Source organism: Vidua chalybeata, chromosome 10, assembly GCF_026979565.1.
Source record: "Vidua chalybeata isolate OUT-0048 chromosome 10, bVidCha1 merged haplotype, whole genome shotgun sequence".
Classification (NCBI taxonomy): Eukaryota; Metazoa; Chordata; class Aves; order Passeriformes; family Viduidae; genus Vidua; species Vidua chalybeata.
This window is the reverse complement of record NC_071539.1, coordinates 865,582-887,037: the sequence shown is the minus strand read 5'-3', so window position 1 is coordinate 887,037 and position 21,456 is coordinate 865,582. Positions and strand designations below refer to the sequence as shown.

Below are 21,456 nucleotides of genomic sequence, written 5' to 3'. Positions count from 1 at the left end.
CTCAGAGAGGTGCTGGTGATTGAGGGGGAAAAACCATGCACGCTCAGATTTTTTGCAAAATGCTGGCGCTACACTATTAAAGCGAGGTGATAACCTCAGTGTCAGGCCACCCCAATTTTGTTACAGTAGGATGCCAAGCTTGCCCCACAGCCTCTGCCTGGCTTTCCCTGTTTCCCCTGAACAGCTCTTGGAGTAGATCAAGTAGAGAGGAGTGTCTGTCCCTCTGTCCCGGGATGTTGCACGTGGCATCCTGGAAACTTCCAGGCGCATGTTTATATTCTTTCAGTGCTTGTAATCCCATTTAAGGGTGTTGGTGTACACAGAGCATGACTGGTGCAGAGCTGAGCTGTGGGGATAACACCTGCCTGTGAACCAGAGTTTGGGTGGGACAGGGACAGGGATAACACCTGCCTGTGAACCAGAGTTTGGGTGGGACAGGGACAGGGATAACACCTGCCTGTGAACCAGAGTTTGGGTGGGACAGGGATAACACCTGCCTGTGAACCAGAGTTTGGGTGGGACAGGGATAACACCTGCCTGTGAACCAGAGTTTGGGTGGGACAGGGACAGGGATAACACCTGCCTGTGAACCAGAGTTTGGGTGGGACAGGGATAACACCTGCCTGTGAACCAGAGTTTGGGTGGGATGTTCCCAGTCCCACGTCAAGTGGCTCCAGGGTGCTTTGCCCACCTGCTGCGTCTCTCCTGCCCCAGTGGCTGACACCAGCCCAGGGAAGAGATTTACCTGCTCCTGGCTGTTCCCGGAGCGCCTCACACACCTGGGCTTACCTGTGACCCCATTATGCCCCCAAACCTCCCTCGGGGCTGAGGGCCCCGCCTTGCTCTGGGTAGGAGTGCAAAGGGAACAAAGCGCGGCGGGTCCCGGTGCCGGTGCCGGTGGGGCGGGGGCGCGCCAGGTGCGCTCTGCAGGGGGGGCTGCCTCACCTGCCCCCGCCCTCAGGAGCCCCCGGCCCTCGGAGCCCCGGCCGCGCTCCGCTGTGAGCCCCGAGCCCGGACCTGCGGGCACCTGGAGCCCCGAGCCCGGACCTGCGGGCACCTGGAGCCCCTCACGGTTCACGCAGGAGCCCGGCTCAGGCAGGAGCTCGGCTCAGGTAAGAGCCCGGCTCAGGCAGGAGCCCGGCTCAGGTAAGAGCCCGGCTCAGGCAGGAGCCCGGCTCAGGTAAGAGCCCGGCTCAGGCAGGAGCCCGGCTCAGGTAAGAGCCCCGGCTCAGGCAGGAGCCTGGCTCAGGTAAAAGCCCCGGCTCAGGTAAAAGCCCCGGCTCAGGCAGGAGCCCCAGCTCAGGTAAAAGCCCCGGCTCAGGTAAAAGCCCCGGCTCAGGCAGGAGCCCCAGCTCAGGTAAAAGCCCCAGCTCAGGTAAAAGCCCCGGTTCAGGTAAAAGCCCCGGCTCAGGCAGGAGCCCCAGCTCAGGTAAAAGCCCCGGTTCAGGTAAAAGCCCCAGCTCAGGTAAAAGCCCCGGCTCAGGTAAAAGCCCCGGCTCAGGTAAAAGCCCGGCTCAGGTAAGAGCCCGGCTCAGGTAAAAGCCCTGGTTCAGGCAGGAGCCCGGCTCAGGTAAAAGCCCGGCTCAGGTAAGAGCCCAGCTCAGGTAAGAGCTGGTTCAGGCAGGAGCCCAGCTCAGGTAAGAGCCCAGCTCAGGTAGGATCCCGGCTCGGGCAGGAGCCCCGGCTCAGGTAAAAGCCCCGGCTCAGGTAAAAGCCCCGGCTCAGGCAGGAGCCCCAGCTCAGGTAAAAGCCCCGGTTCAGGTAAAAGCCCCGGCTCAGGCAGGAGCCCCAGCTCAGGTAAAAGCCCCGGCTCAGGTAAAAGCCCGGCTCAGGTAAAAGCCCCGGCTCAGGCAGCAGCCCGGGCGGGGTGGGCGGCGGGTGGGCCCCCAGGGCCAGCGGAGCCGGGGGCACAGCGCAGGTGAGGGCGCTCCCCACCTGTGCAGGGCCCGCCTGGCCCCACTCCCCGTCTCCAGCCCCGTTCCAGCTCCCTCCGGGCGCTGGAGGCTTTTTTTGGCCCTTGTTCTGTGCAGAGCTGTGCGGAGTGTTGGTCCCTGTGTGAAATGTTGGTTTCTGTGTGAAAACAGAGGCGCTCTGGGTTTCCCCTCTCTGCGAGAGGCTCGCTCTGCCAAGGGCGATCCTGGGAGCTGTGAGAGGGATTTGTTTGTTGTGGTCAGCGTTTTCTGACCTGTGGGGCTCAGGGGCAAGCACAGACATCTGTTTGCAGAGAATCTGTGTTTTCATAATTCCTATGAAGAACACGCACTGCATTTGGCTCATAAATTCAGTTTATTATCAAAATGTTTTGATCAGATGACAGAAAGCTAAAAGGACATAGGTTTTTAAATAGACCTATTGTAGCAGTCATCTGAGGTATCTGGTACTTGGTTTGGAAATGTCATTGCTTTGATAAACAAAGCAGTAAGTTCCTTTGCAATCTGCATGAGGATGTTTAATACATATCATTGCAGATTTAAAGCCTTTTACCCTCTTACTTAAAGCTCCTTCAGACTCTTGCAATCAGCTGTGCAGCTTTCTTGATGTGAGGACTGACATTGATCAGAACAAGTACAAGTTATGTGCAGGATCTGAGCCTAAGCACTGACAGTCAGCCTGAAAACTCCAATGTTTGTGTCCTCCATTGGAGAAATCAGGTTTGTAGGCTTTATCTTATTGCCCGATACCATGCTTTAGTCCAATTTCCCAGTTCTATGCAGCCACTGATAAAATATGTTACAATACTTCAAGTCAAAAGTGTAGCTCAAGATTTAAATATAAAAACTATGATTTATACATTACTAGAAACTTTAAAAAAGAGCGACTTTAGAGAAAGCAAGATAAAGCTTAGAAAATGGTGAAAGGGTCTTTGATCACAATCTTACAGGTTATAGGTACAGAAATTAATAAATTACCTATGATTTCAGCTGGGCTGGAAAGCTGTAAATTAACTATTGTAAATAGGGACTTCAGGTAATACACGCTGGAGTAATTAGTGAGAAGTTACTGAAGTACAGCAGGTCTTTGGACTCCTCTTGTATAAATGGTTTCAAGTAAAAATGAAAACATTTGGTAGAAGAGATTTCCCGTGCCAGCAGAGGGTACAAAGTCTGGCAGTGGGAAATAAGCTGTCGTCCCTCTGTCGTGCTATGACGGCTAAGATGTGTGTTCCCGAGTCCTTCCTTCCTCCCCCCCGATCAGCAACCTGCATTCCCTGACCGGGGGGAGATGGTGGGTTACAGCTGTTTAAAAATGAATGCCAGAACTGCCCGGGGAGTTCGGTCCTGGGGGGCTCCGGGGAGAAGCAGCCCGGCAGCCCAGCGCCGCTGCGGCGCGTGACGGTCCGGGCTTCGCGTGTTTACCAAGGGTTACAGCCGTGCCTCCAGCACGTCCCGCTCAGCTTTCTTCCCTCCTCCCCTTCTCAAAATCCGCTGGAAAGGCCTCTTTTCCTGGAAAGCTCCTCGAGGTGTGAGGTTTGCAGTCCGTCACCAAACGCGGCACTTCTTGGCGGGATCCATGTTGTCTCTCGTGGTGCATGAAAAGGCTTCTGAAAACTCTGGGGAGTTCTGCAGTGACCCCAGGACCCTTTAAAACAAAGCAACACGCTGTCATTGCTGCCCGCCTCGGCTGGAAACAAACAACGTGACCCATATTTTGTAACTTGTTTTGTTGTGTCACCTCACTGTAGAGTGGGGAACGCCCTGTTGCTGAGCTCTGACTGTTGCTTCATTCCACCTCAAGGGCTGGCTGTGTTTTCTTCTTCAGCTGGTCTTGCCCCTGTTGCAACCCCAAAAACACAGGACCTGTCCCCTCCTCATGGCTGGCTCTCACAAGCCAGTTCTCTCACCTAGAACAGATTTCTTGCTTGTCAGTAGTTTGCACTGAGGGTTTTTTCAGCTACGTTTTGCTGACAAGTTTCTTGGTGAAGGGAAAACAAGACCCCGAGGTCAAGGGCTGTGGTGGTAACTTGTCAGTGAATGTTCATTTACGTTTTTACACCAACCAGGTTTTAACTGAGATCATGCTGCTCCTCTGGGCGTTTTGCACAGATTTTCCAGTGAATGAGTTTTCTGGCAAAAAGTCTCACACAAACAATGGCTTTCAACTCAACATGGGAAGTGAGTATGAGGCCACTCCAGCTAAGGCTGATTTTCTACATGTAATTGTGAACATGTGTGAATAGATCTGCTAAGACTCACTTGTTCCTTCAGGATCGGGAATAGAGCAGCACATACCTCTGCAGGGAAACAGGTCAAATACAGATACTGATGGACACTGATTGTGGCCCAGAAGTTCTTTAAAGAACTGTTTCCTTGAGTAATTCATGATTATTCTGAGAATTATGTTCATCATTAGAACCAGGGTGTGCCCACAGAAGTTGAGGTGAAGTTCAGCACTGACACCTGCAATACTTCAGTTGTTCTAGAAGGCCAAAAGTGACTCCCTGGTCTTGGGAGCCAGCAGTGGAACAGGAGATGATGGCACGGGAAAAGGGTTATCAAAAACCTCATGCATTTTGGTGATCTAGCTGTGCTTCACTGCTCCAGTGAACAAGAACTGCTAAAATGGGATGCTCTGCAATTAACAATTTCTATGAGGAGCTGCCTGTCCCACTTGTAAGGAGAAGCAGCCCACAGTCAGTGTAGCAGGTGTTGAAAAGCCTCATTGCACTCCCCAGTTAATAATCAAAAAAGGCACCTTGGGAACCTTTGTGACACTTGTGCAGTATGTTATTAGGTGTTAATGTTGTGGGTATGTCTCATGAAATGTTTTCTGGTTTAGAGCTCTTAGGGGGCCTCATCCTGTAAATGACTGCCCCTTCTGAGAATGTTGTCTGGTTTCTCATGAACACTTTTATCCTTGCACATAGAGTTTACAGCCTGTCCTGCGGAGGTGCAGACAGCACAGCACGACGTAAGGTATCCAGGGTACACACAAACACAGCTTGTTGTGCTGAGATGCTGAACTAGTCAGCTTCAAAGGCCTTGTACCTCGTCCAAATCAGATGTGCTGAGGTTCTGAAGAGCCTCTGGAGCCTCATTAGCACTGAGACCAGACAGGAATGACTGTAGGAGCTGGTGCACAAACTGCCTCTGGGAGAGATCCCAGATAGCACAACCCACCCGCACTGAAACCAGGCGAGAACAGTGAGGGAACAGTCCCTGCTTTCACTAAATAGCTGAGTGTGTGGGATAAACAAGATTTGGTGAAAAGCCGTTGAAAGAAAGCTACTGGAATTAATGTAGTGGATTGTATCAGCACAGGACTTGGCTATTGTGGACATGGAGCCTGGAGATGACTCAGCCTTCCAGCAGATGCTGTGATGGCTGCACTACCACTGATACCGTGGCATTGGACCAAACAGGTTTATTAGAGCACATTGGTACTCTGCTGATGAATAGGCTGCTCTGACTTCAGATAAAAAGAAAAGATCCTAGACTGGCTCAAAGGCTTGCACCCTGAGCAGCTACATTTCCTGCATGGCTCTACTGAATTGAGCCCAGCTGATCTTGGGAAGGCTGGCTGAGCACACCAGACACAAAATGCACATCTGCTATTGTACACAGCACATGGGCTTGTTAAGAGTGAGGGGCAGTGATCTCCCACTCGTTCTGCCCGTGACTTCAGTGGAGGATGAAAGTTCATCCGTGCTGTTGGTGTACAAGAGCCCTATCAGGGGCTATTGCAGGAGCCAGGGACTTGTGGATGAGCCCTGGATTCCAGACACAGTCACTGGGACTCTGCAGTGACAGTCACACAGTGACAGCCAGGTGATGCTGTGTGTGTCCTGTGCTGGAGACTGTTCAAAGCTGCTCCGTAGGGTGGACAGAACTAAGCTGGATCTTCTCAGGGATGAGACAGCAATCCCACATCCTTCCTTTGCCTGTGGAGCTGCCTGGGAAGGGCTTTGCCTGTTTGGGCAGTGCTGGGCTGGAAGGGACAGGGACAGGGACAGCCCAGCCTGTCTGTCTCTCCTAAGCAGCCCCAGTGTGCTCTGCCTGTAGAGGTGTTAAAGCTCCCCCGGGAAGGGCAGGGTCACTTCAGTTCCCCCACAAGCAGCCGTGTGTCAGAGGTGCTACCCCTCAGCACTGCACGGGGCTTGTTGGCTCTGCTGACCTGAATCTGCCTGGGCTGTGCACGTCTGTCTTGATGGAGTTCACTGCATATTCTGGTCTGTACGTTCCACACCACACCTGCACGGGTAACAAAGAAAAGCATCATTGGCCTGAGATTTTACAGGAAGAGACCTGCTGTCATTTAACTGTGAAACACCGAATGTTCATGAGAATAATTTCCACACTAGAACACAGAGACAAAAGGGTGTATTTTGTTAAAAAAAGCACGTCACTGTCCTCAGACAAAGGCACTTGGGCACAAGGCACTTCCTACCAGGCTTATAAGTGGCTGAATTAATTTCTTTAGGGAAGATAAAAATCACCTAACAAGACTTTATTTTCAGTGCTTTGCAGTGAACACTGCTCAGCCCTGCAGCTCTGCCAGCTCTCAGTTAGCCCACGGCAGTCAGCCTGTTCTGACTTGCTGTTAAACTGTACTGCCAAGTGGTTTTCAAAGCCCTCAGGAAAGAAGTAAAGGATACCTGTGCGAAGTTCAGAAAAAACAGCTGTTTGTGGTTCATGTCGAGACCAGGAAGAAGTTTTTCTTTTCCGTGCTTTCTCACAAAGTTTTCATAAGCCTGTAGAATGAAGTGAGTAGAAATGTTACCACTTTCAGCATTTTTCCAGTCGAAATGAAATGATGAAAAGGAGGAATTCTTTGACATAATTAATCATTGCCTCCCTTGGCCATCCATCCCACATGTGCCGCCTTGAAGCAGAAGACAACAGGACCATTTCTTAATACTTAGTATCAATTATTAAATACTGCACTATGAAAAAGAGATTTTTTTCCACTGTGGGTTTTTTGGGGTTTGGTTTTTTTAAAGTGAATTGCAGAGGCTTTAAAGCCTTGCCATAGTAAGAACAGCTGCTTTCATGTTTCTTATGGAAACGTATCAAACAATGTGTTGTTAGTGTATCATCACTGATGAAAGACCTGGAGAAATGTTCTGCCTGAAGTCAGTGCCAAAGCAACGCATGAGTGAAGCCAATCAACGGCCCAAGCACAGCTGAGGAATGAGCAGATAGGGGGTCCATGGAAAAGGCTCTGGAAGTTTCCATGGATAACAGCTGAACGAGAGCCAACAGTGCCACTGCACTGCAAAGAAGGCCGGTGTTGTACTGGGACGTGTAAACAGGAGTGGCTTATACGAAATACATGAAGTAATCCTTCTACTCCACTCGGCGCTGGCCAGGGCTCAGCTGGAGTGCTCTGTCCAGTTTTGGGCACTGCCCTTCAAGAAAGATGTGGACCAACTGGAGAGAGTCCAGAAGAAAGCAGCAAGAATGAGCAGAGGTCCAGCAAACATGACCTATGAGGAAAGATCGAAAGAATTGGGTTTGTTTAGTCTAAAGGAGAGAAGTCTGGGCCTTGAAGCATGTAAGTCTTCAAATATGTGAAAGGTCACAGGAGAGAAAGGAGCAGATTGTTGTGCTTGCAGGGCTGGAGGCAGAGCCGTGGGCACTGGGAGTGCCGCGAGGAGGCAGCGGGAATGCTCCTTGGGAGCTTGCAAGGATGCAGAAGGGCTTGATTCTACCTGCATGGGGAGGCCGGTGGGATACTGACCTCTCAAGATTCCTTTTGGACCTTTTTTACTGTTTATATGATGTCATAATAATTTTTAATACTTCTGACCTAATTTTTCTGGCTACTCCCATTCCTTTCGGAAAGCGTATCCCCTTTCATGGCTTTGTACTTTGCACAAGTATTCCAGTAACCAAAGATCAGACTCATCTAATAAGCCTGATGCCTCTTTTAGGCCTCCAAATCATTCCTTAAACTCTCATTAATAATTGTCTTTGCCCTCAAACATGTCCATTTCCAGTGGGAGCTTGGAGAAGTGTGAGTTGCCCCATGCATCCCAGAGCTCTCTGTGACAGTGACAGCACTCAGTTGTAAGTGTTGAGTATTTTGCCACAGAAGGTGCTCAGGGAAGGAGGATCACCTTGAGGCTTGCAACCATCAGATTTGTGAATAACAAGAAAAGCTGACAGAGAGGCTGACTTGCCACTCTCTTCCAGACCATGTCCAAAAAGAACCTGTGTCTGTCACTCTCAACAGTGGCCAGTCTAGGGAGTCCAGCAGCTGTTTGAGGAAGAGAAGGAAAGCAAAGCCAAAAAGCATCCAGCTGCCATGGAAGGCTTAGTGCAGAGAGTCCAGTGGCTTGGGACACCAGTACAGGGGGCCCAAGTCACCTGTGCAAGATGAAAAGCAAAGTGTTTATGTTTATGGGTCAGAAGAAAGTCATTCTGCCCCTCCTTCCTGGCATGAAAAACCTGGTGAAAAGACAGCCAGAGGCAGACAGCTCCTGGTATCAGCACTTTCTTTAGGTCATGGTCCAAGTGGGAGCCAGTGAATGTTTCCATTCCACACATTCCTTATTCACAAAGGGGAAAAAAATGAAAAAGAGTTCCCTAGGAACAGGTAATCTGTAGCCTGACATGATTAACAGGATGAGAGAAATACCACAGCTGGCCAGTAGATTTCATCAGTAGATTTAATCCAGGCCTTGATGGCACAGTAGGTCTGGTCCTGTCCCTAGCACAGAAATTGTTTCTTCTTCCAAGGCTCTGAAACTGATTTTCTTAATCTCTGACAGTTTCGGCTAAAATAGAAAAATGGATATTTCTTACCTTGTATGCTTGTCTCACACCCCCATTATCAGCAATGTTTTCTCCTAGTGTGTTGATTCCACTCAGCTGTAAAAAAGGAAAAGTATTGGTTTCTGAAAAAAAAAAACCAACTCATCCAGGACCTGTAATACTTTGTGCATTTTCCAGTTTCTAAAGGCAAGAATTACCTTAAAATCTGAAGGTTTAGCAGAAGATTATGTTAAAATCTCTGAAAAGTCTTTATGTCCCTTGTCTCAAAATCCATGTTTTGAGATACTATTGTTTTTCTAATCCTCTTCCTTCCCCTCCAGGCAACTTTCTAGGCTCTGTATCTTTTACCCAGATTTTCTGCTACTTAGTCATTGCTCATTTATCCTTCTTCTTTCCTCCTTGTCTTTAATCCTCAGTTTCTTACCACGGTTCCAGTTAGAGGAAGTGGACAGAATGCAGTCTGTAGAAAAAGTTAAAATTCAAACTCCAAACTGCTGAAATTGTCTGTTAACAGACATCAGCAAACCTGCTAGAAGTTATTCTTCTGTATAGTAGGCAAGTTCAGTAGCTTCTTGGTAGCCAAATACATAGGAGATCTCTATTTAGCAGGTATTCCTAAGTCAGTCAAATAGCACCAAAAAGATGATGAAGCTTTGATAATGGGAAATCTCTAATTTTATTTTTTAAAAAAACCCATATTTTAACCTTCAGTCCAACATACTGATTTATGATAGTCAAAGCTGCAAAATCTAGAATCGTCCTTTGATTGAATTTAATGTGTGAATAAAAGGGCAGCAAAATATGTTGAAATTCTCTTCTCTGTTTTTACTGGCCTCTCTCTGAGTTCCCACACTTCAACACATGTTTTGGGAAAACCTCAGGGCTGGGAGTTTTATCTTTTCCCTATCCTGTGTGATGGAATATATTGTCAGGCTGTAAAAAGCCAGCCAGTGGAACTGAGAGAAATAACTGCTTGTGCCTTCCATGTAGCACTGCAAGCAGTGCTGTCCCACCAAAGCAGCCTGGGGAGCTCCACAAACAGGACCTACGTTCTGTCCACCTGCCAGGTCCCACGAGAAGTTCCCATACTGGTACACCATGCACTGGGACAGCTCCTTGAAATTCCGTGCCGATTCTTCAGTCCACCAGTCCACAAGGTCTCCGTTCTCATTAAAATTCCTGCCTGTAATGATGTTAAGTATGTCAAACAGAATTATTTGTACGGGAACAGAGGGTTTGGTGCAGTGAGGGGGGGAGCGAGCGAGACTTCGGGTTGTGCTCTTGGGAGAGCAATACTGTAATGCCTCAGAAATCCACACTTCATCTTCCACACGGAAATGCATCTCCCTCTCACGTGCTCCCCGGAAGGATTAGGCAGCAAAGCATGTCAAACAGCCTGTGCACGGGGCGTGCTGTCAGCAGCAGCTCAGAGCCTCACCGTTGTCGTCAAAGCCGTGCGTGATCTCGTGCCCGATGACCATTCCTATGCCGCCGTAGTTCAGGGATTTGGGCTGCGAGGCACTGAAGAAAGGGGGCTGCAAAATGCCCGCAGGGAAGACTGAAAAAGAAGCCACAGCACAGTTAAGGCCCTGCCCCATTATCCTGCGGGTGCAGTGGGGCCAGACCACTTTTAGGAGCTTCAACCAAAACCACCCTGCTCCCTCGAATCTCCCAGCAGCAAGTGACTGACACGTGGGAATGCTGTGGGACAGGAGCAACAGAGCAGCAGGACCACTCCCCTCTTCAGACACTTCCAAAATCATGACCAGCTTCTGCTTTGTTATTCTTTTGCTCTGCAGGAAAAAGCAGTTTGCTCCAATTTACATCACTTAGCATTCACAGACTTCAGTCTCATCACTGAACAAACCTCACAACATTGTGAGAAGTGGGAGGGTGTCCCCCAAGAAGAATAGACTATTTGATCATTCCATCACAAATCACTCTCAGACAGGAATTTATTCTTCCCTTGAAAATACAAGTAACTCCCACTAGAATCAATAAAAATAGGCCAAGCTGTCAATAAAAGAACTGGAACAAAGCAGTTCCATTTACCCACTTCTCTGCTCATTTTTCTAGGTTTCTTCTACAAAACAATTCATTTAAAAAGAAACCATGTTGCAATTCTGATCTTTTTAATACAGTAAGAGTAATAAAATACTATAAAATATTCAGTTCCACTTAGTATCTCATGAAGGCCTTTTCCCATCTCCCTGCTGCCGCTGCAATATGAAGTTTTAATCTCCCTGGGAAGAAGGTGGATGTAACTCTACACAACTTAAACAGACAGAAGGAACTGGGTGGCAGTTCTCACGCAGCAAAAGAAAGTAGGTTGATACTTCTTGCATTTCAGTGTAAATCCAGTTCAGTTCTAGGATTTTCTTTCAGGAAAACCGTGGGGAAAGCAGCAGACAGGTTAGGAATCAGCCAGGTCTGCCGTGGGTGCAGGGCTGGTTTGCTGTGGAATGAATGCCCCACTGTTCTGCCCTGTTATCAGCAAGCACGGGTGCTATCAGCAGCGTGAGGAGCGACCCCTGGAGCTGCTGCCCGTGGAAGCTCTGCCCCGGGACGGGGACGGGGCTGTGCAGCCTCCTCCTGGGGGAACACTGCCTGGCTGCCTTCGGAAGCTGAGCGGGTTCCTCGTGGTCTGAGCTGCTGATGGAGCCCTGCAGGTCAGACCGTACCCAGAGGGAGTAAGAGAGCTCCAGGTTCCCTACACACCATGCACAGAACTGCTCCTTAAGAGGGTTTTTTTAAAGTCTAGTTCTAAGCTAATTCAGACATCACTCTAAAGATCAGACTGCTTTAATTATCCTGTGCATGCCATAGTTGAAGGATGAGGTAAGAATTTATGACTCACATCAACTGCCAGTCACCAGTTTCAGTCTTCCACATCATGATTCCTTTCCTACAAATTACTGAACAAAGCTATTTTCAACAAAAGCCTTCTGGAAGTTTTTGTGTTAACTGTTCAGTCAAGAGCATAATGCTCACATCAAGAAATAATCTTGTTGCATTTTTGTGCAGAGCCCTGCAGGACAAGGTTTTTCCATTTTTCTGGACTTGTTTTCAGGAATTTCAGGTGGATCACAGTACCTCACTGATGGCCTAGAAAGGACACTGCAGTCTGTGACATTTGGATGACTAAAATTCAAGCACTATTTGCAGAATGGATGTGACAGAAATATCGAGAAGCATAATTAATGTTGTGAAATGTTTCATGACTCTTGTGAGTCTTGCAGCACTGTGAAGGGAGCTGGGATTGCTCACAAGATGAGAAACCTTGGGGCCTCCATGTGGTTTTCATCTTTAGCCAGAATGGACAGGGATTTTTATTTCCATGGTTGGTTTTGGGTAGGCTGACATTAGGAATCTTTATACTCAAATTTTTTATGTCAAGATCGTTTCACTTCCTGATTTTAAAAGTACATACATATATAAAAAATAGATAATCCAGGCATCAATAAATAAATAAACCTTACCTATCTGATTCCTGCTTGCTGAGTAAAAAGCATTGACAACAGCAGCTCCACTTATCCACCTGGTAACACCAGAAGAATAAACGTTAGCATTTCAATTGTTAATGGCAAAGTTAATGATTGCTAGAATAAGCCTAGAAACCGTGTCACAGAATCACAGAGTATTTGAAGTTGGAAGGTACCTTCTCCTGTGAGAACTGGATAAAAGACTAGACAGAGTATTATTAAATACTTACTCCTCTTTGTCCACCTTTTCTCTAAGCTTTTTCAACCTTTTCTTCTGGGTAAATACTAAATTTTGAATAATGTTTTCAAAGTATTCTTCTTCTTTGTAGTTCAACTAAAAAGAAAGGGAGAAGAGGAGTTAGTGGTGGTGTTACTGACTGGCATGGACCAGGAAAATCTAGTCTGAAGCAGGATGTGCTAAGCAACACATTTCTAAGAATATTTTTTGATCTACAATTAGACCTTGGTTTGAAGAGTTCTGCTACATCACAGAGTTGATATTGTAGCTGGATCTATGTTGGCAGCTGCTTACTTTTTCCAGAGCTCTTCATTCTCTCTTTCTAGACATACTTTGAGTGGAGCTCAGCAATTGTTGGTGCAGCCCTTAACCTCTGGAGCTGCCTGCTGCAAACCAGCAGCTGCCAGTTTGGTAAGGGGCAGTTCCACCTCAGACAAAACAGGAGTCAGCTCCTGCACTGCACCAGTGCTGGGCCAGGCTGTGCCAGGTGGAACGCTGCACTGAACACCACTGGCTCCATGCTCGCCCTCACACAATCCAAGAGAACGTGGACATGTCCTTGGAATGCCACCAGAGCCTGTCACAGCTGTGTGTCACATCTCCTGTCACAGCTGTGTGTCACATCTCCTGTCACAGCTGTGTGTCACCTCCTGAGCTGGTCCTGGTCACAGCTGTGTGTCACATCTCCTGTCACAGCTGTGTGTCACCTCCTGAGCTGGGCTGGTCCTGGTCACAGCTGTGTGTCACATCTCCTGTCACAGCTGTGTGTCACATCTCCTGTCACAGCTGTGTGTCACCTCCTGAGCTGGGCTGGTCCTGGTCACAGCTGTGTGTCACATCTCCTGTCACAGCTGTGTGTCACATCTCCTGTCACGGCTGTGTGTCACCTCCTGAGCTGGTCCTGGTCACAGCTGTGTGTCACAACTCCTGTCACAGCTGTGTGTCACATCTCCTGTCACAGCTGTGTGTCACCTCCTGAGCTGGTCCTGGTCACAGCTGTGTGTCACATCTCCTGTCACAGCTGTGTGTCACCTCCTGAGCTGGGCTGGTCCTGGTCACAGCTGTGTGTCACATCTCCTGTCACATCTGCATGTCACCTTCTGGGCTGGTCCTGGTCACAGCTGTGTGTCACATCTCCTGTCACAGCTGTGTGTCACCTCCTGAGCTGGGCTGGTCCTGGTCACAGCTGTGTGTCACATCTCCTGTCACAGCTGTGTGTCACATCTCCTGTCACAGCTGTGTGTCACCTCCTGAGCTGGGCTGGTCCTGGTCACAGCTGTGTGTCACATCTCCTGTCACAGCTGTGTGTCACCTCCTGAGCTGGGCTGGTCCTGGTCACAGCTGTGTGTCACATCTCCTGTCACAGCTGTGTGTCACCTCCTGAGCTGGGCTGGTCCTGGTCACAGCTGTGTGTCACATCTCCTGTCACAGCTGTGTGTCACATCTCCTGTCACAGCTGTGTGTCACCTCCCGAGCTGGGCCAGCCCCAGCAGGCTGGCTGGTCACACCCTTCCCCCTGCGGCTGGGCTCGGTGGGGCAAGGAAAGCAAATGACCCTTTTCTTCTCTGAAACCCCTTTTCTAATCCCCCTGCCAATTGTGCAAACTTACCTCCTGGTACTCACTGTTGAGCTTCTCGTTATCTGTCACGATCTCATCGGGATAACCAATCCTCTCTCTAATTGCTGTTGCCTAGGGACAAGGGAATTTGATATCCATAGTCAATCCAGCCATGTTCTTAAATGATAAATTATATAAGAAAGGTGATATGGAAGCCACTGCAGAAACCGCAGGATGTTAATTATATATAGATTTTGTTGAAATTTTTTATTCATTGAAAGCACAAGTTTTTGGGTTTTATCCTGTTCCTCCTAATAGCTGATCAAATCACCAGAAATCATTCCTTCTTGTTTTCAGTATTGTTTTCCTGTAGATATAAATTATCTAGCTCCTTAATCACTGATTTGCCTGAAAGGTCCTAATCTTGTATAGGGATTCTTCCTATTTTGTGTGCCTATCTCCAGAGGCCCTGTCCCTTGGAATCCTAAACTGCTGTGCCTATATGAGCATAACTCTAAATGTGTTTGTATTATAATACAGTGACAGAACTTACTGCTTATTTTGTCAGGACAAACAACTGAAATACCGATTTTTATAGAACTACACATTACCAATATCTCAGACAGAACTTACTTTTTGTTCTGCTCTCTTTTTGGTCACTGCATCCATCCAGGGAAGTTCATCTAAGGTTTTTATAAAAACATCACGTATATCTGCAATCATTTCTTCAACCTGGAAAAAACATCAGAACGTTACAAACCCACAGAGCAAGGTGGTGGGCAATGCAGTTCAGTCATTCAGGTTACCAAAACCTGATAGACATTGCCCCGCTGGATGTTGTGCATCTGAGGGAATCGTTGTGTTCATGCCAACCCCAAAAATGGGCTGTTTCACACCAGGATTCCAGTGGTGATGGCAGTCAACTAAGGCTTCACTTCAGGTCCATTTTCAGGAACTTTCTGCGTGGCTGAAGGTGAACCAATAACCAGAAATGCCATCATGTCAACTGTGCAGATCAACGTTGACAACACGGAACATGTCATTGTTTATGACCCTGACTACCTTCTCAAGCTCCTGTGCCCAGTGCTGGCAGGATGTGCATTGGTGTCACTCTCCAAGCACAGCAGTGGCTGCTGGTGCCAGCGAGTGCAGCTCCTGGGATGGGGGGCACTGGGACCTGCAGGGGCTTCCTCCCTCCCTCTGTGCACCTGCAAGCCTCACATTTCGCACCGTACCCCGATAAAAGCCTGCATTTTTGAACCTCTGTAAAAACCGCCACTGACGCTTGGGTAAAAACCTGAAAGCCAAACCCGCTTCGGTGAGGCCGCAGCAAAAAGCGCAGCCAGAGCTGTGTCGGGGCGCGCACGGGGGTGACCGATGCCACTTTGGCAGCGCCCAGGCGGAGGCGGCTGGGGGCTTTACCACGTGTTTGCTGTCCCCAGCAAAGGCCTCCTCCACGTAGAGCCGGCCCACGGCGCTCTCCATGTTCCCGTTGACGTAGTTGGCGCAGCGGCGCCACACGGCAGTCTCGGAGGTGGTGCCATAAAGGGCCTGTGGGACACACAGCAGGGCAAACAGGGCTGTCAGGGCAGCCTCCCCCACCTCCACGCACGTACCCGGTTCATGCCCCTGCCCAGGGCACATCGCTGGACTCGCTCTCTAACGGGAGGATCACTGGAAAGGCTCTTACAGAGCCAGAGGTTTCTGCTGTGGAAGCACAAAGAGCTTCCATGTGCACTTGCTGAAATTGCTCAGCGTTTCCTCAGAAGCTATCAGCAGGATCGAGTGACTCAAAACCAAGACTGGGGCCACGATGTTTGCCAATATATTCCTTTGGATGGTGAAGGGTTTCTAACGAGTCAGTCAGAGCTGGAATCCCTTGCAAATAAGTGTGACTGTTCTGGTACTAAAATGGGGATTCATTTAGATTCAGAAAAACAAGAGACCAAGTACCAGAGCAGTGCTTTCAAATCCACTCAGCTATCAGGCATAAATCCCATAAATTATAGATACACTCCAGCAGAGCCTCAGCAAACACATCTGGCTTTTGTGTGCAAAATCCCAAATACATTAAATATTTATATACTACACCTACATCCAAAACCTGTCTTCTGTGGCTCACAAAAGGCGTCATTAAAACTTAGGGAGAGATGAATTTCTGCACCTTACGGAAAGCGTTCCTCGTGTCCTTGTAGTCCCGGCTGAGGCTGTTGACAAGATCCATCACAAACCGCCAGGCCATGTAATTCTGGAGGTCTCTGTTCAACAAAACAACGATAATGAGCTGGTGATGTTTTGAGGCTTTTTAAGTTTTCTGGAAAGAGAATGCAGATACCATACTGAACACACCTACCTGGGACTGTATTTTACCAGAATAGACCTGAGCTTGAGAAGGTAGTCAGGGTCATAAACAATGACATGTTCCGTGTTGTCAACGTTGATCTGCACAGTTGACATGATGGCATTTATGAATCCTGACCAGTTGAACACCTGGAAAATCAATATGCATTACGATATGGTTCGATCATAAACAGTTTAAATATGTTTGCATGACACATCTGCTCTGCCTTTAGTTTCCCTAATATTTGCACTACTTATAAATGGGGTCATTGTAATACTAGCTGGCCTGAGATCACTTATAGCTCTAAATTGTTGTTAACATTGGGGGGTATTTGGCAGAAAGGGTAGAGAAATTGCTTTGATCTCAAACTAACACTTTTTTTTTTTTTCTTTTAATTTTTAAAGTTTCTGTTCTGCCAATTACTTTAAAAAGTGTTGGTGATTTTTCCCTGCCTGTATCTTTGGGAAGGTTTGTTGGAGGAGGTAATGTCTTCCATCAGACAAGTGGAAGTAGCTGAGGAGAGAAGATAAGCTTTCAGGAACAGTCACTGCAGATCTGGGAGAGAAGCAGCAAACTTCAGGCTAATCTTGGGAATAATTGCTGTTCTATCCTTAGACATTACAACACTACCAACTCCCATCAAGTGTCTTTTGAGCATTTTGGAATAAATTTAAATTAGTGCTGATCTGCAGCACCCCCCAGGAACTAATAATAACCAGGGCAATGCCATTCTGTGACAGGAGTTGTTGTTTTGTGACAGGATGACTGTAATGGTAACCAACTACACCTGTGGGAGATGGTGAATTATGAAACCAATTAAACCAGGCAGGAGGGAACTGTCAGAGAATTAAAGTCAATAAAATTGCAGTGAATATGAAAAAGTGCCAGGAATAACAGTGTTTCATTGCACCTTACTGGCCTCAGAAACCTCAATAAAAGTCATGAGAATAAAAACTACCCATGTTCAGGACCACATTATGTTCCTGAGGAGACAGAGCTGTGTTAGCAAAGCCTGGGCTGGCTTTCAGCTGCACTCTGGTGCCATGAGCTAAAGGCTGCCCTGCACAAACAGCACATGGCTCAGGGTGGGAGCAGAGCTGACACCTCCCGGGGCAGCTGCAGGGGGAGGGATGTGGAGAGCTGTCCTATTTCCCAGCCTGGCAGCCTGGGCTCCTTTCTGCTTGCCTTGGGAGCAATAATTACAGAGGCACTGTTGGGCAAACTGGACTTTTGTTCTGAATCTGCAGCTCTGGATAAACAGAGTGGGGCTGGGTAGTCCACTAAACATCCCTGAACCAGCTGGTGGCTACAGCTGGACTTCTGTCCTGGGCCTGAACCCATGAGGACAAGGAACAGGATCAGAGAATCACAGGATGGGTTGGGTTGGAAGGGATCTTGAGGATCATCTATTTCCAACCCCCTGCCATGGGCCGAGACACCTCCCACTGGAAATTTTTTTCCTTTGTACTTTTCTGTCTTTTTATGTTGAGGCAAATGGGAAGATGTGCCTTCAGGTTAGGAGAAGTGTTGGGTACAGAATGTGCATACAGTTCAGTGTCATCAGAAGAGCAGGTAAGACTGTGCACGTCAGGGATCCTGCTCAGTTGCAAATATGTCATGTCTTTAACAGAAAAAAAAAAAAAATCCAGGCTTCATTGTTTAATCCCATCAGTGGTAAATTAGAGGTTAAAACACCAGGTTATTGATCACTCACCTTCTTATTGATTTCCAGTGAGAAGTTGTTTTGGAGTTGTGCCAAGGTCATTTTATTGTACAGCAGAAGTGGATCATTTCTGTCTTCAGATTTCGTTGTTGCCTGTCAGAGTTAATCAGGAGGACGTTACTGGGTACACTGAGCACACAAAACTCCCAGGAGTTTTGGTTCTGACCAGGGTGCTCTGCTGCCCTGTGTGTTCTCTGTGACCCACGGTGCTGCTGGGGAGGCACAGCCCCAGCTCACACAGCTCTGGGCTGCTCTGGGCTCTGGCACTTCGCACTGCTGAGCTCAACATCTGCATCCACAGCAGCAGGTCTTACCCTCTTAAAGTGCTTAGAAAAATCAGTTATGCCAAGCCTCCTTTTATCCTTCTCTTCTGCTTCCTCTTTCCTATTCTATTGTGCATTCAGTGGGTTTTCTCTGTGTTTTTGAAACAAATTCCCAAGAGCACAATGCCAGCTCTCTTCAGTCACATTCAGGCTGATACTGAGTTTTGGATGAAAGGTTAAAATCCCAGGCAGTGGCAGCTTCCCCAGCACCAGCTGAACTCCACCAGCAGCAACTGCTGCAGGGACATTGCAGGTCCTCTTTAAAGCCTTTCTCCAGTGAATTCCCTTTTTGACAATAATTGCCCATCTCTGATCCAAGCCCAGAGGTGTGTTTCTCACAAAAATGAAGAAAATCAAAATCAGATGGTTTTAGTTTATATAAATGGTTCTCCCAAGTGTGTGACCTTACTATCAGTGTATCTTCAAAAATAGCTGAAGCTATAAAATATGTATTCAGCCTGTTTCATGGTCATCCTCAGCTTCAGGTCCTGCTGCAATGGTTAATAATATTAAGTCAGTGTTTGCTCATAAATGCCTTTGGTTTTCTCCATGCTCATTCAAACCCTTGCTATTCCTCCAAAGTCAAATTCATGGTATTATTTTTCCTTTGTCCTTTTCTTTTAAGGGAGAACAGTGTTTGGTAAAAAAATGCCCTTGGAACAATCAGCATTGTGGAGCAGCTTGTGCAGCACAAACATGACTTTGTGTTCACAGCAGGCCCAGGGCTGGGAATCTGCTGCTCTGGGATCCAAACAGCCCACAGGGAAACAGGACAAAGGGAGGAGAGACCCCAAAGCATCTCCCAAAACTCACGCTCTAAACCACATTAACCAAATCCCAAGTCTGTCTCTCTCTGCTCTTGCAGGGCTTCTGTGAGCTGATCAGGATAAAACATTTTGGTGTTTGGAAAACAGCTGCCTCAAATACTTTCCCTGTCTCCTCCCAGGACACAGCTGTTCCTTCAGGTGTAACAGGCTCCATGCATTTCTACTCCCACAAAACTGCATTGGCAAGGAAGTTAACCACTCACTTCACAGTCAGCTCTCTTAGGTATTATGAAAAAAGTCAGTTATTTAAAGGATAGTTTAAAGATGTTTTCCTTACATTGGCAATCTCTTTCTCCAGGTCCATAACTCTTCTCATTTGTGCAGAAATCTCACTCTCATTGACAGAAATATTCCTTTCTTGTAGGATTAGTTTAGCTACAGAAATCATGAAATCAACATAGGCAGAACATGCCTGCAAGAAAAAACAGGAACAGTTTAAAGACAAAACTCTTCCAAGTAGAGCATACCTTGATTATCTTCAAGATTTCATCATTTTTATGAACTACAGTTCTTCATTCCTTATTTAAACAGGTCAATTTTATTGGAAATACTGTTAGGTCACAACTATAAATTAACTGTGAGCATTCCCTCATGGAGCTCTGCTGGGTAACTGGAGCACTGTTCAAAGCTGAATGCTCCCAATGGCTGCACTGTTTTCATTATTCAGAATGAGGCATTTGTGTGTCCATATTTAAACCATCACCCATGTTTTTTCTAGCTCACTTTAATTACAACTTCCAAAAATACCATTTCCAAAGAGCTGTGTTCCCAGGAACATAAAACGAGGGAATTGGCTTTGTGGGAAAAGCACTCCCAGGAGCTGTGAACCTCCTCCAGTTCTTCTTGGAACAGTTAGAACTCATGTTGCTGTATGCAAAGTCAGGTATACTATGGACAATTTATATGAAATCTAACATTAAAGAGGTCAGTAATGATAAGATGCAAATACAGCAGCAAATTCTCTGCAATGTCACACAGCCAAATATCTTAAGGTGTCATTATATTTTATGGAACCTCTGTTTTATTGTAATTCCATTATTATTTGTAATTCTAATTCCTCATTGGTAAGTCACACTCATTTTTCTATCAACAGAAATGCTGTTTTCAATATTCCTTTTCAATGCAAATAAAAAAAAAAAAACATACATGGTGCTGGATCAGCTATCAAATAACAAATCTGGTTTAGGCAATGTAACCTACTAAATGTAACCAGTGATTAAACCTAGGATTAATAAGGTGTGCATGCCATCAGGTTTATTGATAGAAGTGTTTTGGTAGGTTCAGCTCCTGAGGCAGGGGGCACACCTCCTTAAGGAGGTCATTCCCTGTGCCCTCCTGGGCACCAGCGGGGCCAGGCTGTGCCCAGCTGGGGCTGTGGCACCACAGGGCTGGGCAGCTGCCAGCAGGGACAGGGCTGGGCAGCCCAGAGGGCTCAGCTCCCAGTGCCACTTACAACAGAGATCATTTCAGAGAGCCCCATGGAACCACTGACAGCTCCAACAAGCCACCAAAGACAGTGCACGCCAGCACTGTAACAACCATCATAAAGTTCAATGTGGCTATTACCTCAGACCAGAAAGTTAAGAGAGATTTTTAGGTACCAGTCAGTGACTTTATTTTTCTCCTAAGTGCAGCTCTTAAGTCAGGTAGCAAAGAACTAAGTCAGCTAATGTCATCTGGACTGTATAAATAGTCTCAGCAATTTCAGTGGAAACTTAAGACATGGGAATCACTCCTGTCTGAGCAGAGCCATCCTGTACCTTACCAGAGAAAAAGATTTAAAAATTGTCCTGTTGGCAGGTTCCACCTGTAGCTCTGGGGTGGGAAGTGCTGCTGGGGGCAGAGATGATTTTGCTGCGTGCAGCTCCTGGAGCAGAATAAGAGCAGGAAGCAGAGGCAAGAGCAGGGCTGGGAGGGAACAGCTCTCCTGTGGAGCAGTCGTGCTTGGGAGGACACTGGGAACCTGGGAAGCTGCCTGCCAGTGCTAAAGCTGGTTTTCAGCAGTGCTTCCAGCAGTGCAGAGCTGACACTCAGGTAGGTCAGAGCACAGGAGCTGGCTCACAGCACATGGAAGGAGCAGATTGTGCAATGTGAGTCAGCTCCTAAAGGCCATCTCACATGGAGCTGGGCAGTTCAGATGGCAATGATTGTCTTAATGAGCATGTGATCTGCAATTAAAGGTAATCTCTATTAACTGTTGGCACATCAGCAAAATACCTACAAAGCCCAAGCGGCCTGTACACTTTCTCA

The 21,456-nt window shown here is 47.4% G+C and overlaps 1 protein-coding gene across 1 annotated transcript in view; it reads right to left on the bottom strand.

Annotated features, from left to right (window-relative positions):
* Positions 1-2,267: 2,267 nt before the first annotated feature.
* The window catches only part of MME (membrane metalloendopeptidase), a 32,988-nt gene continuing 13,799 nt past the window's right edge, over positions 2,268-21,456 (bottom strand). The window contains exons 9-23 of the mRNA XM_053951808.1: positions 19,484-19,618; positions 18,048-18,149; positions 16,346-16,482; positions 16,157-16,250; positions 15,415-15,543; positions 14,626-14,724; positions 14,044-14,124; positions 12,427-12,530; positions 12,194-12,252; positions 10,153-10,272; positions 9,764-9,897; positions 8,745-8,810; positions 6,593-6,688; positions 6,112-6,188; positions 2,268-3,579 (exon numbers count right to left, since the gene is read on the bottom strand). Coding sequence (XP_053807783.1) covers positions 3,480-3,579; positions 6,112-6,188; positions 6,593-6,688; positions 8,745-8,810; positions 9,764-9,897; positions 10,153-10,272; positions 12,194-12,252; positions 12,427-12,530; positions 14,044-14,124; positions 14,626-14,724; positions 15,415-15,543; positions 16,157-16,250; positions 16,346-16,482; positions 18,048-18,149; positions 19,484-19,618 — 1,533 coding nt within the window. The 3' untranslated portion in view covers positions 2,268-3,479. The remainder of the gene's footprint in view (positions 3,580-6,111; positions 6,189-6,592; positions 6,689-8,744; positions 8,811-9,763; positions 9,898-10,152; positions 10,273-12,193; positions 12,253-12,426; positions 12,531-14,043; positions 14,125-14,625; positions 14,725-15,414; positions 15,544-16,156; positions 16,251-16,345; positions 16,483-18,047; positions 18,150-19,483; positions 19,619-21,456) is intronic.